Source organism: Bos grunniens, chromosome 16, assembly GCF_055505025.1.
Source record: "Bos grunniens cultivar Pamir isolate PY7600 chromosome 16, Bosgru_T2T1.0, whole genome shotgun sequence".
NCBI lineage: Eukaryota > Metazoa > Chordata > Mammalia > Artiodactyla > Bovidae > Bos > Bos grunniens.
In genome coordinates this window covers 37,785,432-37,799,741 of record NC_141180.1, presented here as the reverse complement: position 1 = coordinate 37,799,741, position 14,310 = coordinate 37,785,432, and the positions used below count along the sequence as shown (strand labels likewise).

Sequence of the window (14,310 nt, the reverse complement as noted above, 5' to 3'; positions counted from 1 at the left end):
AAGATGTGACTTTAAGACATAGAGGCACAGAAGTAGTACCTTTAAGGACAGTATTTCAGGCTAAGGCTACCAGGAGATGGAAGGTCCTTCTCCATGAAGGACACGAGACAAGAGCGCATGGTGTCAGTGAGAGCGGGAGAAGCAACGGGCGAGTGCTCATATCTGGGACGGGGAAGGTGGGACATGAGAGCAAGCTGCCCTTTCCTAACGGAGGATGTGGGATGGGCTCCTACCAGTCTCTGCTGCTCCAAGAGAAGATCTGCTTCTTCCTTCTCCTTTTTGTATAGGATCTCCATTTCCTGTAGCCTACAAGGAAAAGAAGAGCAAGAAAGAAAAGAAACTGTAAAATCATGGAGCTGTTTCAGGAATCCTACTAAATGCTGAAAAGAAGTGCTAGTCATGTGGGCCACATTGCATCTGTACAGTACCTTTTTTCCATCTCCTGTTTCATATCAATTCCTTGTTTTTCCAGAAGCTCTCTCTGGGCAAACGTCCAGTCCACAGGCTCAGAGGGGGTCTCAGCAGAAGGAGTCTTTTCCCGCTCAGCCCGTGCTTGCTCCGGGTGGTTAAAACGGAACACGTGGTTTTTACCCATGATGATACGGTTTCCTAGCACAAAATATAAATAGGGTTAAGAAATCACTTTTTAAATGTACAGTATCTTGGTTAATAGCCTCACCTTCCCTAAAGCAAAAAGCAGTTTTTGGAGTTTTACAAGAACAGAAATCCTAATGCTATCACTTCAACCTGAGACAAAGATTTAAAAATAAAAAGTTTCTTGTGCAAGCCATGTGTTCTGAAGACTTCAAGCCTCTCCCAGTCTCACCTGAGCGCAGCTGAACAGGCTGGGTCACCCTCTTGCCATTTACGTAGGTTTCTGAACGTTCACAGGGCTCCAGAGTCACAATAACTAAGAGGAACGCAAACTAATGTTATCATCACAGACCATGGGAAGAAAACAATGGGAAGCAGCTGACGACTCAAGGTGACTAGCATAGATTTCTGCAACCAATCAAGTGGCTCAGTGTCTATATAACAGTTCACTTTAAGGCACCAGGACCAGGGCTGCGGCTCAGATAGAAACATACTTAAATTCACTTAAGAATTTGATAAACTTCAGAAGAAGACAGGAAATGTTAGTTTCAGTGATATCTGGACAGTTCAGTATATAAAAATGAAAACCATCAGAAATCTTAAGTATGAGATATAGGTAATAATCAGAAAATTATGATCAAGCTAATATTTTTTCTTTTTTTAAAAAAATATTTTATTTATTTGGCTGTGGTAGGGTCCTAGCTGCAGCATGTGAGATCTAGTTCTCTGATCAGGGGTGGAACCTGAGCTCCCACACTAGGAGCGTGGAGTCCCAGTCAGTGGACCATCAGTTGTTGCTGTTATTGTTCAGCTGCTAAGTCCTGTCCAACTCTTTGTGACCCCATGAACTGCAGCATGCCAGGCTTCTCTGTCCAACACTATGTCCCTGAGTTTCCACAAACTCATATCCATTGAGTCAGTGATTCCATCCAACCATCTCATTCTCTGTTGCCCCCTTCTCTTCTCGCCCTCAATTTTTCCTAGCATCAGGGAAGAAATTTTCTCCCTATACCACCAGGGAAGTCTCCAAAGGTAATATTTTGATTCCTGTTGTTGTTGTTCAGTCATTAAGTCATATCTGACTCTTGCAAACCCACGGACTGCAGCCTGACAGGCTCCATAGGATTTCCTACGCAAGAATACTGGAGTGGGTTGCCATTTCCTTCTCCAAGGAATCTTTCTGACTCAGGGATCAAACTCATGTCTCCTGCATTGACAGGTAGGTTCTTTACTGCTGAGCCACCTGGGAAGCCCAGTATTTTAATTAGCAAGGAATAAATTATGTAGCAAATAGGAAAAGGAGTTATGTCAAGGCTGTATATTGTCACCCTGCTTATTTCACTTATATGCAGAGTACATCATGAGAAACGCTGGGCTGGAAGAAGCCCAAGGTGGAATCAAGATTGCCGGGAGAAGTATCAATAACCTCACATATGCAGATGACACCACTCTTACGGCAGAAAGTGAAGAGGAACTAAAAAGCCTCTTGTTGAAAGTGAAAGAGGAGAGTGAAAAAATTGGCTTAAAGCTCAACATTCAGAAAACTAAGATCATGGCATCCAGTCCCACCACTTCATGGCAAATAGATGGGGAAACAGTGAAAACAGTGGCTGACTTTATTTTTGGGGGCTCCAAAAATCACTGCAGATGGTGACTGCAGCCATGAAATTAAAAGATGCTTACTCCTTGAAAGGAAAGTTATGACCAACCTAGACAGCATATTCAAAAGAAGAGACACTACTTTGTCAACAAAGGTCCATCTAGTCAAGGCTATGGTTTTTCCAGTGGTCATGTATGGATGTGAGAGTTAGACTGTGAAGGAAGCTGAGCGCTGAAGAATTGATGCTTTTGAACTGTGGTGTTGGAGAAGACTCTTGAGAGTCCCTTGGACTGCAAGGAGATCCAACCAGTCCATCCTAAAGGAGATCAGTCCTGGGTGTTCATTGGAAAGACTGATGCTGACGCTGAAACTCCAATACTTTGGCCACTTCATGCAAAGAGTTGTCTCATTGGAAAAGACCCTGATGCTGGGAGGGACTGGGGGAAGGAGGAGAAGGGGATGACAGAGGATGAGATGGCTGGATGGCATCACGGACTCGATGGACATGAGCTTGAGTAAACTCTGGGAGTTGGTGATGGACAGGGAGGCTGGCGTGCTGCGATTCATGGGGTTGCAAAGAGTCGGACACGACTGAGCAACTGAACTGAACTGAAATTATATAGCACAAAAACACTATTAGCTTGTTGTTTCATTAATAATCTGGGCAAAAATCAAGATTGACTTTTTCTTCCCTTTTAGGTATAAATAAACTGCACTGGATTAAGACTAGAGGCCCTTCAAATCTCCCACTACCCAGGATATCTGTTCCCTTCTTACTTGTCTATTAAATAATTAAGATTCAAGACCAAGCCTAATTGCCTATGTCTTACTCAATTCTTAGCGGTAACAAAAGTGCTGCTTTTGTCCAGGCTTTTTTCATGTAAAGTAGCTATGTTCATGCCTGCATTCATAAACAGCCCAGGTCCCCTCATTTTCAAATATTAGATTGTATATAAAAGTATCACTGAAAGAGACAGGGGATACCAAATCTTGGGGATTTCTCATAATATAGAATGAAAAGGTTGTTGGAAAAGCTGAGCCGAGAACTCTCACCATCCCCGCTGTTGTTCCTCTCGCTCCGGAAGATACAATGCTCTTCTTTAATGTGAGCCCCACTCAGCACGATGTCCTGGCGCCGCTCAGCATCTGCTTGGCCAACCCTGAACACAAGGGAAAGTGTTTCCCAGGGAAATTCAGACACAGAAAGCACCACAAACAATGAGCCTCTTTCTCCCAAAGAATATTCTTTGGTACGTACAAAAAAGGTACTGCTTTTTTTTTTTTAATCAGAGGCTGTGAACTGCAAACTCTATTTTCATATATGATCAACCTCCCTGCATGAGAAAAGGATATGAAGAGGCACATACACCAAATAACTCAGAGACATCATAAAAAGATACCAGTAAACTAATACTTAAAAAATTCATATAAGATGTTAGGAGGATAAATTTTACATACATTCTAAAACTACACATGCTAATTGATTCAGCTGGTTAAAACACTGATTTGAAAAGAGTACAGAGGACAGTTTATAACTATTTCAGATGAGAAAAACAGCAAATTAATAAAAGAAATTTTTTACCAAACAACTTCCCTTTAGCTATGCAATCATCCTAAGAGAAAAGAAAGCACTGATTGAGCAAAAGAACAAACAAATGTACCTTGTAATTCCATCTTTGATGTAATAAAGCAGGCACTCGGACATTAGAGGGTCCTCATTGAGGTTAACAAGATGTGGTGTCTGAAAAAGGTTAGAGATGATCAGAGTGGAACAAGCACCACTGAGAGGGCTGCGAGAGTGACAGGGGCGCAGAGGAGGCTGGATGGCTCCTTAGATTACCAGAGTGCCTAGAAGCAGGGCTTCTTTCATTCTTAGTTGCAATTCCATGATAAACAGAAAATAATTCTCTTCAGGCCTTCCCAAACCACACTAATGCATTCTATTTAAAAACATGAGCTCTGGGATAAAGAACAATATCCCATTCTTAATAAGGTCAAAGCATGGAGAACACAATAGAAAAATCAGAACAGGCTGATTCTCTGGGGGGAAAAAAAACATAATTTTTTTCAACACTTGAAGAGCGTTCAAAATTCTTAAAGAGCAGCAGAATTTGCCACTCCTAATATTCCACTGACATACTAATTATTTTGAGTTGTTACACAATAGCACAGGCAGGGAGAGGCTTCCTCTGAATCCCCTTTCCTGCCTAAACACAAATTGTCCAAAAGGAACTTAGAAATCCCCTCCTGGAGTCTTAACAACCAGGAGAGAAAAGTAGAAGTTGACACCACACCCAACAAACTTTGTCATATCTACCATCTGCTCTTCAAAGGGCCCCTTTATCTTTTCCTAAAAGCCAATTACCCTCCCCTGACAGGCCTGCCTCCCTGTCTCTTTCCCTATTAAAATAGCATTTAAGCCAGAATTCTAAATCATCTTAGGGAGTTACTCATTTTTCCATGGGGTTCTCCCATGTATACACGAGGTACACATGTTTAAATAAATTTTCCCCCACCTCTGGTTAATCTGTCTTTTATTCTCATTCAAGAATTCAGAAGGGTAGAGGAAAAATTATTTTTCATCCCCTACAACTGCCAATAAGTATGTAATTTTTCATTTATATCATAAAAATGTTCCCACATCCCCTGTCATTTCCCTCTATAATTTTTATCAGTTCTTCCATGGTTCCAGTTATTGTCTTTAGTTTGTCAGTCTTTATCTTAAAGAAGAAATTAAAATTACTGATATTCAGTAACACATCTTATAAAATCCTCTTCATCTAACTCATGTTTCTAAAATCTTTTAAAAAACCAACCTTCTTTATCTTAAACAAGAATTAAAAATTACTGACATTCAATAACACATCTTATAAAATCCTCTTCATCTAACTCTTAATGTTTTTAAAATCTTTTAAAAACCAACCTTTTTTGGTGAAAATACCCCACTGGGATCCAAAAATAAGTCACATGGTCTTGGGGTCAAAATCTACTCAAGATACAGTGCCAGCAAATGCAGAAAAATGAAAGGAGAGTCAGATGAGCAGGTTAAGAAAAGCGAGTGCAAAAGATCATTTAAAAGAAATTTAGGAAAACCTTTACATCTTTCCAACTAACATGTCTCTGTAGCTGGTTTGAGAAAGTTAAAACCCTCTTGGGCAGCATTCTTTAAAACCTAGCATAGCACTGGCCTAAGGAAACCAGAACCTCAAGAACAGGTTTTCATTTTTTTTCTTGCCTGAAGAGTACTTTCTCCTAGTTCTTTTGAGATATGAATGACAGTCTGCATATATTTAGGTTGTACAATTTGATTGTAAAAGGTGTCAATTTGATACATATATGGGTAAGGATTACCAATCGAGTTAATACATCAGGAACAGGTTCTAAAACTGAATTTGGATGTGGTTAGGGGTATCCCTTTCTTTCCTGAAGAAGTCTAGAAAGTTAAAGCAAGTAAGAAAAAGCCCTGGAAACAGATATCTCAGTTTGAAATTCTGTGCTGTTTATAACACAGTACTTATTCAAGTTATTTAAGTTGTTACAAAAATTTTCCTCACTGTTCTTAACACTAAAAGATGTTAAAAAATAACTTTAGATATATGCAAAGGCACAATCTAAATTTTATTAAGCCTATAACTGCTAAAAACTCTAAAATCACAAATAATGTATCTGAATAAAATAGTGTCTTACTGAAGGAAAAATTATTAAATTATGAAAATCACTGACCTTTGGCAATATAAACATATAAAATACTGTTACTATTGTTCCAGGTGTATAGCACATATCTAAAATGTCTTTAAATCAATCTTCTTCGATGAAAATAATACAGCAGAATTTATTAAAAAGAAAAAAAAAAGAAAAACCTAACCAAATATATCCTAACAAAAACCACAGGAGTATCTCATATCAAATAAAACAAAAATACCAACTGAAAACTCTATACCCTGTTCTATGCTAACCTAGAGAGACCACCATCAGACCCTCGCATGAAGAAGTTTAAGTATACAGTAGCCAATCTGAAGTCATTTGAAATGAAAGACCATTTGTTATTAGTATAATTTTATGCTTTGTACATCAGTATATGTTCTATTATTAATAGATAAATAAGCACACAAAATAACCATTTCATAATAGCTTCCCAGTGTCTATTAATAACTAAGAAGCAACTTAGTAAAAAAAAAAAACTTGTTTTTCTAATTAGCTAAAAGGTATCTACTACTTAACAACTATGACTACCTAAGTAAGTAGGAGGGTAACTACTGAAGTTTAAAAAAAAAAATGAGAAAGGAGAAGAGGAGGCTAGAAGGATAGCACAGAAACTGCTTTACTCAGGACAATGGCTATCACACAAAGTGTAGAAGCAAACTGAAGTGGTATTTTTCTACACAAACCTGAACAGCTGAAATTGCTTCCAAAGAGTTATAATTCAGGGTTGCTGGTACCTGTGGGGAAATCTACATAGAAAGAGCAACTAAACTGAGGCAAGATGTGCTAGGTTAGGCTAGGAATTTACGAGAAAGCAACCATTAAGATGAGTAAATACACTGAATAATGACCAAAAGTTACAGATTTACTGCCTTGGATTTTATTTCTATAAACAGTAAACATTTCTGAAAGCATTTTAGAAACAGGTTGGCCTTGCAGTGTAAGATGAAATAAAAAATATCAGAAATTAAGCCATGTCTCAAGGTTTAAAAGAAAAGGAAGAAGAGCCAGCCCTGAAAGACATGAAGTGCCTCGAGGACCGAGACAAACAAAAAGTGTCTCAGTCTGGTTCACTTTCACAACACTGTTTCCTACCTTTTTAGGAGAGAAAACCCCAAGGGTTCCTCCGTCTTCCCGAATGGCAACTCCCATCTCAGCCAACAAGGCTTCTCTAGAAAGAGCAACAAGCACATCAGAATCACAGTACCAAAATGATAAGTATATCAATCTAACATGAATTGGAAGGTAAAGCAAGCAAAGCAAAAACAATTATCTATGTTTAAAGTCAGTAACACAAATGTGAAAGAATCTACTTATCCCTTCATCAAATAGAAATTATCTTTAAGGGAAAATAGTACATTCAAAATAAATTATGTTCCTATCTTATGTAAAGCTGTATTTACCCAAATAGGAACTTTGTCACATCTGACTCTGGAAGCAGAAAATGATTCATAAATAATATGTCTATTAATATTTTAAAAAGGAAGAAAGGAATACACCCTGAAGGCAATACATCCCATTCAAGGAACAATTTCTTAAAAATCAACAAAAGCAGAAAGTAGCTCTGATATGGGGAGTACCATCTATAAATGTGGTTTTCTCAAATGTCATGTTCCCATGCCTACCATTACATTGATTTAACAATTTTAGCTTAAAATCTCTACAATAAAGAAGAAAATTCTGTTTCATACATTCACTTTATCAACACATTAGTGCTCACTTCTACCTCATCTTCCAGGAAGCAAGAAGAAACTAACATTAACTAAAATGTATATATTTTTAACAACTACTTTACTCTTATTATATTTTGGCCATGCCACACAGCATGTGGGTTATTATTTCCCTGACCAGGGACTGAATCCATGCTCTCTGCATTGGAAGCCCAGAGTCTTAACCTCTGGACCACCAGGGAAGTCCCTAAAATATCTATCTATTCCAACAGCAAAAAGTATTATTTGAGGTCATGTTCATTCTTAGGGTAGAAAATCAGGTTAAGATAAAATACAGATTTTGGCAACTGAAACTACTTAACCTCTTACCAAAGAGGTTTTAGGAAACATCACTCTGAAAGACAATAATCAGAACAGGTTTTTTCCTCTGGGCCTTTATCAAAGGCAATCTTTTTGCAAATTAAGAACTCATTCCTCAATATCTTCCATTTTTATATGGCTCCCTAGCAACATGTAGTAGGTAACTAAGAACAAGACTGCCTAGAGAACAAATATCTGAATTTCACTTGAGTGTGAATCTGGCCAGAAGTCTCACACAGGTTTTGTTTGTTGGTTCTGTATTTAGGGAGGAAAGGTTGTTTTTAACTTCTATTTTATCTTTTCTTACTATAAACGTAATCCAAATTCCCCAGATATTTTAGAAACATTCCAGAGTTTAACTTCCTGACCTCTCCATCCTGATGGCCTCTGTTTTACGCAGCTTCTCTTCCCAGGTTTCATTCAACTCAGCAATGATCTTCTCTGATTCCTAAGGAGGAAGTCCATAGTTACAGTGTCAAAGAGTCTTGTAAGCTAACTTTCTGTGCCTAGGAAGGACGGCAAGAAGTAGATGATGCCCTCAGAGGATCTGAGGCAGAATCTAATATGATGAGGGTTTTTTTTTTTTCCTTTCTTAATATGTAAAGAAAGAAATCAGCCCCTGATATATTAACTCCCTTTAAGTTCTAATAAAAATACCTTTACAGTGCAAGAAAGAGAAAGAGAGGATATATGTGCATGTGCATGTGTATGTGTGTGTGTGTGTGTGTATGTGTAGAAGAAAAGGTAATACTACATCTTCAAATGCAAAAGCACTTTCTAACAGCTATATCTACAAAAGAATAAAGAGCTCTAAGGTATTCATTCGGAGAAGGCAATGGCAACCCACTCCAGTACTCTTGCCTGGAAAATTCCATGGATGAAGAAGCCTGGTAGGCTGCAGTCCATGGGGTCCCTAAGAGTCGGGCACGACTGAGCGACTTCACTTTCACTTTTCACTTTCATGCATTGGAGAAGGAAATGGCAACCCACTCTAGTATTCTTGCCTGGAGAATCCCAGGGACAGAGGAGGCTAGTGGGCTGCCATCTATGGGGTCGCACACAGTAGGACACAACTGAAGCAACTTAGCAGCAGCAACAGCAGCAAGGTATTCATTGCTTTTTGTTTCACTATAATTTCACCACAACACTGAAGGGGTTTAGAATATGCTTCACTAAAATATGATATCTTGGCACATTGAGTATTTTAAGCCCAGTGATTTAAGAAATGGTACAAGCAGGAAGGAATCTCTGACCTCCTGAAGCTAGTCGTAAGACCCTCATGAGATGTAACCTTCCTACCCCTGGAGGAATGCAGCATCCTTATTTCTAGAAGATGAAGGAATACTAAGAAGAATCTGAACAGACAAATCTTGATAAGTCTCCCAGGTTGCTACAGACATTGTTTTATTGTGCTTCGCTTTATTGCACTTCACATGTAAGGCGTTTTTTACCAATTGAAAGTCTGCGGCAACCCTGCATGTAGCAATTCTATTGGTGCCATTTTTCCAACAGCATCTGCTCACTTCATGTCTATCACATTTTGATAATTCTTGCAATATTCCAAACATTTTCACTGTTACTACATTTGTTATGTGACAGGCGATCAGTAATCTTTGATGTCACTACTCCAATTTGCTGAAGGTTCACATGACAACATTTGTTAGCAATAAAGTATTTTTCAATTAAGGTATGCACATAGTTTTTTTAGACATAAAGCTACAGCACACTTAGCAGACTACAGTATAGTGTGAAGTTAACTTTTATATGCACTGGGAAACCAAAAACTTCATGGGACTCACTTTATTGTGCTATTTGTTTTACTGCTGAGCTCTGGAAGTAAACCAGCAATCTCTCTGCAGTGCCAATACTCTTAGCTCACCTCCTCCTTGTTCTATCACACTTTTCCATCACTTTTCACACTTCACCAAGTGTCTATGTTTAGTCACTCAGTCATGTCCGACCCTTTGCAAACCCATGGACCATACAGCCTGCCAGGCTCCTCTGTCCATGCAATTCTCCAGGCAAGAATACGGGACTGGGTTGCCATTCCCTTCTCCAGGGGGATCTTCCCAACGCAGGGAACAAACCCAGGTCTCTTTCATTGCAGGCAGATTCTTTACTGTCTGAGTGACCAGGGAAGCCCTAGAATAAAAATGCTCACGTTTAACACTTCTTTGGGTCTTCCTTATGGAGTCTTCCATGTCACACAGTTGGTGCTGTTTAGTCACCAAGTCATGTCTGACTCTTTTGTGACCTCATGAACAGTATCTCACCAGGGTCCTCTGTCCGTGGGATTTCCCAGGCAAGAATACTGGAGTAGGTTGCCATTTCCTTCTCCAGGGGATGTTCCCAACCCAGGGATCAAACCTGCATCTCCTGCATTTGGCAGGAGGATTCTTTACCACTGAGCTACGTCATGTAAACAAATACTAAATAATTTGTAGGCTTTTCACTTGTTAATCTGCCTTTTGTTACAGAAGCCCCAGCCAAGGACCTAGAAGGGTAAAAAGAAAGATATTTTTCCTCCCCTTCAACACAATACCCCCTTGAACACAGCCCAATTCCCAACATAGAAAGGCTTCATATTAATCTCATCTGAAGGCATGTAGCCACTAGTGAGACAATCTTCCATCTCCAGCTGAGTGTTTATTATGTGCCAGAAACATAAGGACTAAAACATGTTTCCTGTTTTCAAGGAGCTTACTGTATACTAGGGAGGGAAAGAAGTAATCATCATTCATTCATTCAGTAATCATATATAACCTCATTACATGCCAAGCCCTGTTCTAGGTAACTAAAGATGTAGCAGGGAACAAAATTCCTACCTCTCATAAGACTTATATTCCAGAAGAGAGACTGAGAAAATCAATCCATTTTAATCAATAAGTCGAGTTTACAGAATCCCAGACTGTGATAAGAGCTTTGTAGAAAAATAAAGCAAAGAAAAGAGAGAATGTAGGGGGAGAAAGCAATCTGCAGTGGGGCTGTCAGAACTGGGCTCATTGACAAGGTTCTACACGAGCAGACAAAAGGAAGAGAACGGGTGTGTGAGGGAATAGGTGGGAAATGTCTAGCATTTTCCAGGAACAACAGCAAAGCTAGAGCAGCAAGTTGCAGGACTGTTATGGGAATGGTAGGAGAACAGCAGGCAGTGTGCTCAGTGTTGGAACTGAAGTGCTCACAGGTCTGCCGGAAGGTGGATGAGTCAAGGCTGAGTGATACTCATACTGTGAATGAAGGACAAGCAGGAACTGTTCAGGCCAAAAAAAAAAAAAAAAAAAATGGAGGAAGAAGGGATACCAAAAAGGGAGATGAACACATGCAAAAAGCAGGAGAAAATGATAGTCATGGATACAAAATTAGAAACTCAGATGATGATGATAACGATGACAAGATAACAATAATGGTAGTGATTCAGGATGAGAAGTCTTCGTAGTTCAAAAAATATTTCAAATTCATTTAACAGGCTATTTTATGAAGCCTCTGTGATCCCCCAACATAACTATTAATAACTGTTGCTCAATCACTCCGTTATGTCTGACTCTTTGCAACCCCATGCACTGCAGCATGCCAGGCTTCCCTGTCCTTCACCATCTCTCGGAGCTTGCTCAAACTCATGTCCATTGAGTCGGTGATGCCTTCCAACCATCTTATCCTCTGTCATCCCCTTCTCCTCCTGCCTTCAATCTTTCCCAGCATCAGGGTCTTTTCCAGGGGGTCGGCTCTTCATATCAGGTGGTTAAAGTGCTGGAGCTTCAACTTCAGTATCAGCCCTTCAAATAAATATTCAGGGTTGATTTCCTTTAGCATTGACTGGTTTGATCTCCTCGCAGTCCAAGGGACTCTTCTCCAACAACACAGTTTAAAAACATCAATTCTTCAGCACTCAGCCTTCTTTATGGCCCAACTCTCACATCCATACATGATTACTGGAAAAACCATAGCTTTGACTATAAGGACCTTGGTCAGCAAAGTAATGTTTCTGCTTTTTAATATGCTGTTTAGGTTCATCATAGCTTTTCTTCCAAGAAGCATGCGTCTTTTAATTTCATGGCAGCGGTCATCATCTGCACTGATTTTGGAACCCAAGAAAATAAACTCTCTCACTGTTTCCACTGTTTTCCCATCTATTTGTCATGAAGTGATGGAACTGGATGCCATGATCTTAAGGTTGTCTGAATGTTGAGTTTTAAGCCAGCTTTTTCACCCTCCTCTTTCACCTTCATAAAGCAGATGAAGTTCCTTCTTAGCTTCTGCCATAAAGGTGGTGTCATCTGCATAATTGAGGTTATTGATATTTCTCCCAGCGATCTTGATTCCAGCTTGTGCTTCCTCCAGCCCAGCATTTCACATGATGTACTGACTCTAAATAAAAGTTAAATAAGCAGGGTGACAATATACAGCCTTGACGTACTCCTTCCCCAATTTTGAACCAGTCCGTTGTTCCATGACTGGTTCTAACTGTTGTTTCTTGACCTGCATACAGGTTTCTCAGGAGGCAAGTAACATGGTCTGGTATTCCCATCTCTTTGAGAATTTTCCCCAGTTTGCTGTGATCCACACAGTCAAAGGCTTTAGCATAGTCAATGAAGCAGTAGATGTTTTTCTGGAAATCTCTTGCCTTTTCTATGATCCAACAGATGTTGGCAATTTGATCTCTGGTTCCTCTGCCTTTTCTAAATCCAGCTTGAACATCTGGAAGTTCTCAGCTCACATACTGTTGAAGCCTAGCTTGAAGGATTTTGAGCATTACCTGCTAGATGTGAAATGAGCACAATTGTACGGTAGTTTGAACATTGCCCATTCTGGCAAATGTAATGTAGTTAATGTAGATGACTATTAATATAGTTAATGTAGAACTGTAGAAGAGTAGAACAGTTAATGTAGAGAAGTATTAATACCTACATAGAAAGAAACTATGAAGATTTAATACAATAACGCCCTAAGGCACCTGGCACTTGGTTTTCTGGAATGAGGAAGAGAGCATGGTAAAAGCCCAGAGTAAAGACTCATGGAAGCAACTGCTATAGCAAAGGAGTCCAGGAGCCAGCAGAGGAGGGCATGAAGAGGAGGAGGGTGATGATAATGGCGGAGGAGGAGGAGCAACAACGAACAAAAAACAAAACTTAAAACACTCAGAAAAGGCCTGAGCATCAGGGAGGTAGACAGAGAGGGGGCCATGTAGGAGGTACTCAGACATGAGTCTGTTACAAAGTGCAAAAAGCTACAGCCAGCCTACAGTGGAAGGCAGGAAGGCAGAGACAAAAATCACCTGAACTGGCTCTCATTAATCCTCTGAACACACTCACAGACTGAAAGACTAGAATAGCTACCTGACAGCATCTCTACAGTCCTCCAACAGGAATGAACAATCTGCAGTGCAAAGGCCACTCCACAGCCAAGGGAGGAACCACGAGCCGCCATAGAGGGCCAGCAGCCAAGAAAGGCACACAATTCCAAAACAGGACGGGCAGGAAAGGAAGGGTACCGAGCACCAAGTGGTCAACAGCCTCTCTAACTCACCATCAAAGTTATTCAACAGCTCAAATAGGGGAGCATTAATGCTTCTGCAAATGACTGTCAAAGGGCAAGTACAATACAAGCAGGCCTCATAACCTGTAAGAATCTCAGGCTTATTAAAGAGAGTTGGCTAGAAACCTTCACGTTAAGTGGCAACTTCAAAAACAAAGGCCCAGGATAACATGATGCCCAAACCACAGCACTTGCACTAGGGCTTATTTTATATACTGTGGTCCACAAGCCACACTGATGTCAGTTATAAAATACAAACTGATCCATGAGATGCTTGAAATACATATTTTTCCTGATTGGTTATTTTTAGAGAAGTAGTATGTCAGAGCTGAGGTTTATCTGGCTCTGTTAAAGCTACTCTTCTGATATTCTGGGGCAACTGTAAACTCACCCGAAGATAGCAATACTGTCTAGGAATCCTTTTACCATCTTGCTGCCAACTCTGATGTGACTTCTCTAATTTTACTCACTACCTGCAGGGCAAGTCAGAATATGACCTCCTTGTAGAAAAGAGATTTAAGGAGTAAGCTGAGGAAGGTACTACCTTCATTCTTTCATTACAGCTTCAAGCTGCAACTTTTATGTTGTATAGAAAGTTATTTTTTTTTAACTCTGAGGAAACAATGTTGAGTGTCATTTAGCAAAACTTCAGCCCTGGAAAAAGCCACTTATTCCAGAGACATTCTATAAACACAGAGAAACTAAGTGACTATCTTCAGGCTACATTTCTCCCAGAGGCAGGTCTATGGCTGCGTTTCCTGTGTGTTCTTCTTCCAACTAAGGCAGAATCCACAGGCTTTAGATAAGATATTCTATGAGATAGCTCACCATAAATTAAGAAAGAGTGAGGAA

At 39.8% G+C, this 14,310-nt stretch overlaps 1 protein-coding gene across 22 annotated transcripts in view; it reads right to left on the bottom strand.

The window, feature by feature from the left end:
* The window catches only part of KIF1B (kinesin family member 1B), a 151,256-nt gene that overhangs the window by 72,317 nt on the left and 64,629 nt on the right, over positions 1 to 14,310 (bottom strand). For all 22 annotated transcript variants that reach the window (XM_086344423.1, XM_086344429.1, XM_086344425.1 and 19 more), the window contains 7 exons: positions 8,295 to 8,374; positions 6,992 to 7,067; positions 3,856 to 3,935; positions 3,248 to 3,354; positions 827 to 910; positions 429 to 609; positions 234 to 306 (listed from right to left, as the gene is read on the bottom strand). In XM_086344423.1, the coding sequence (XP_086200549.1) occupies positions 234 to 306; positions 429 to 609; positions 827 to 910; positions 3,248 to 3,354; positions 3,856 to 3,935; positions 6,992 to 7,067; positions 8,295 to 8,374 (681 nt within the window). The remainder of the gene's footprint in view (positions 1 to 233; positions 307 to 428; positions 610 to 826; positions 911 to 3,247; positions 3,355 to 3,855; positions 3,936 to 6,991; positions 7,068 to 8,294; positions 8,375 to 14,310) is intronic.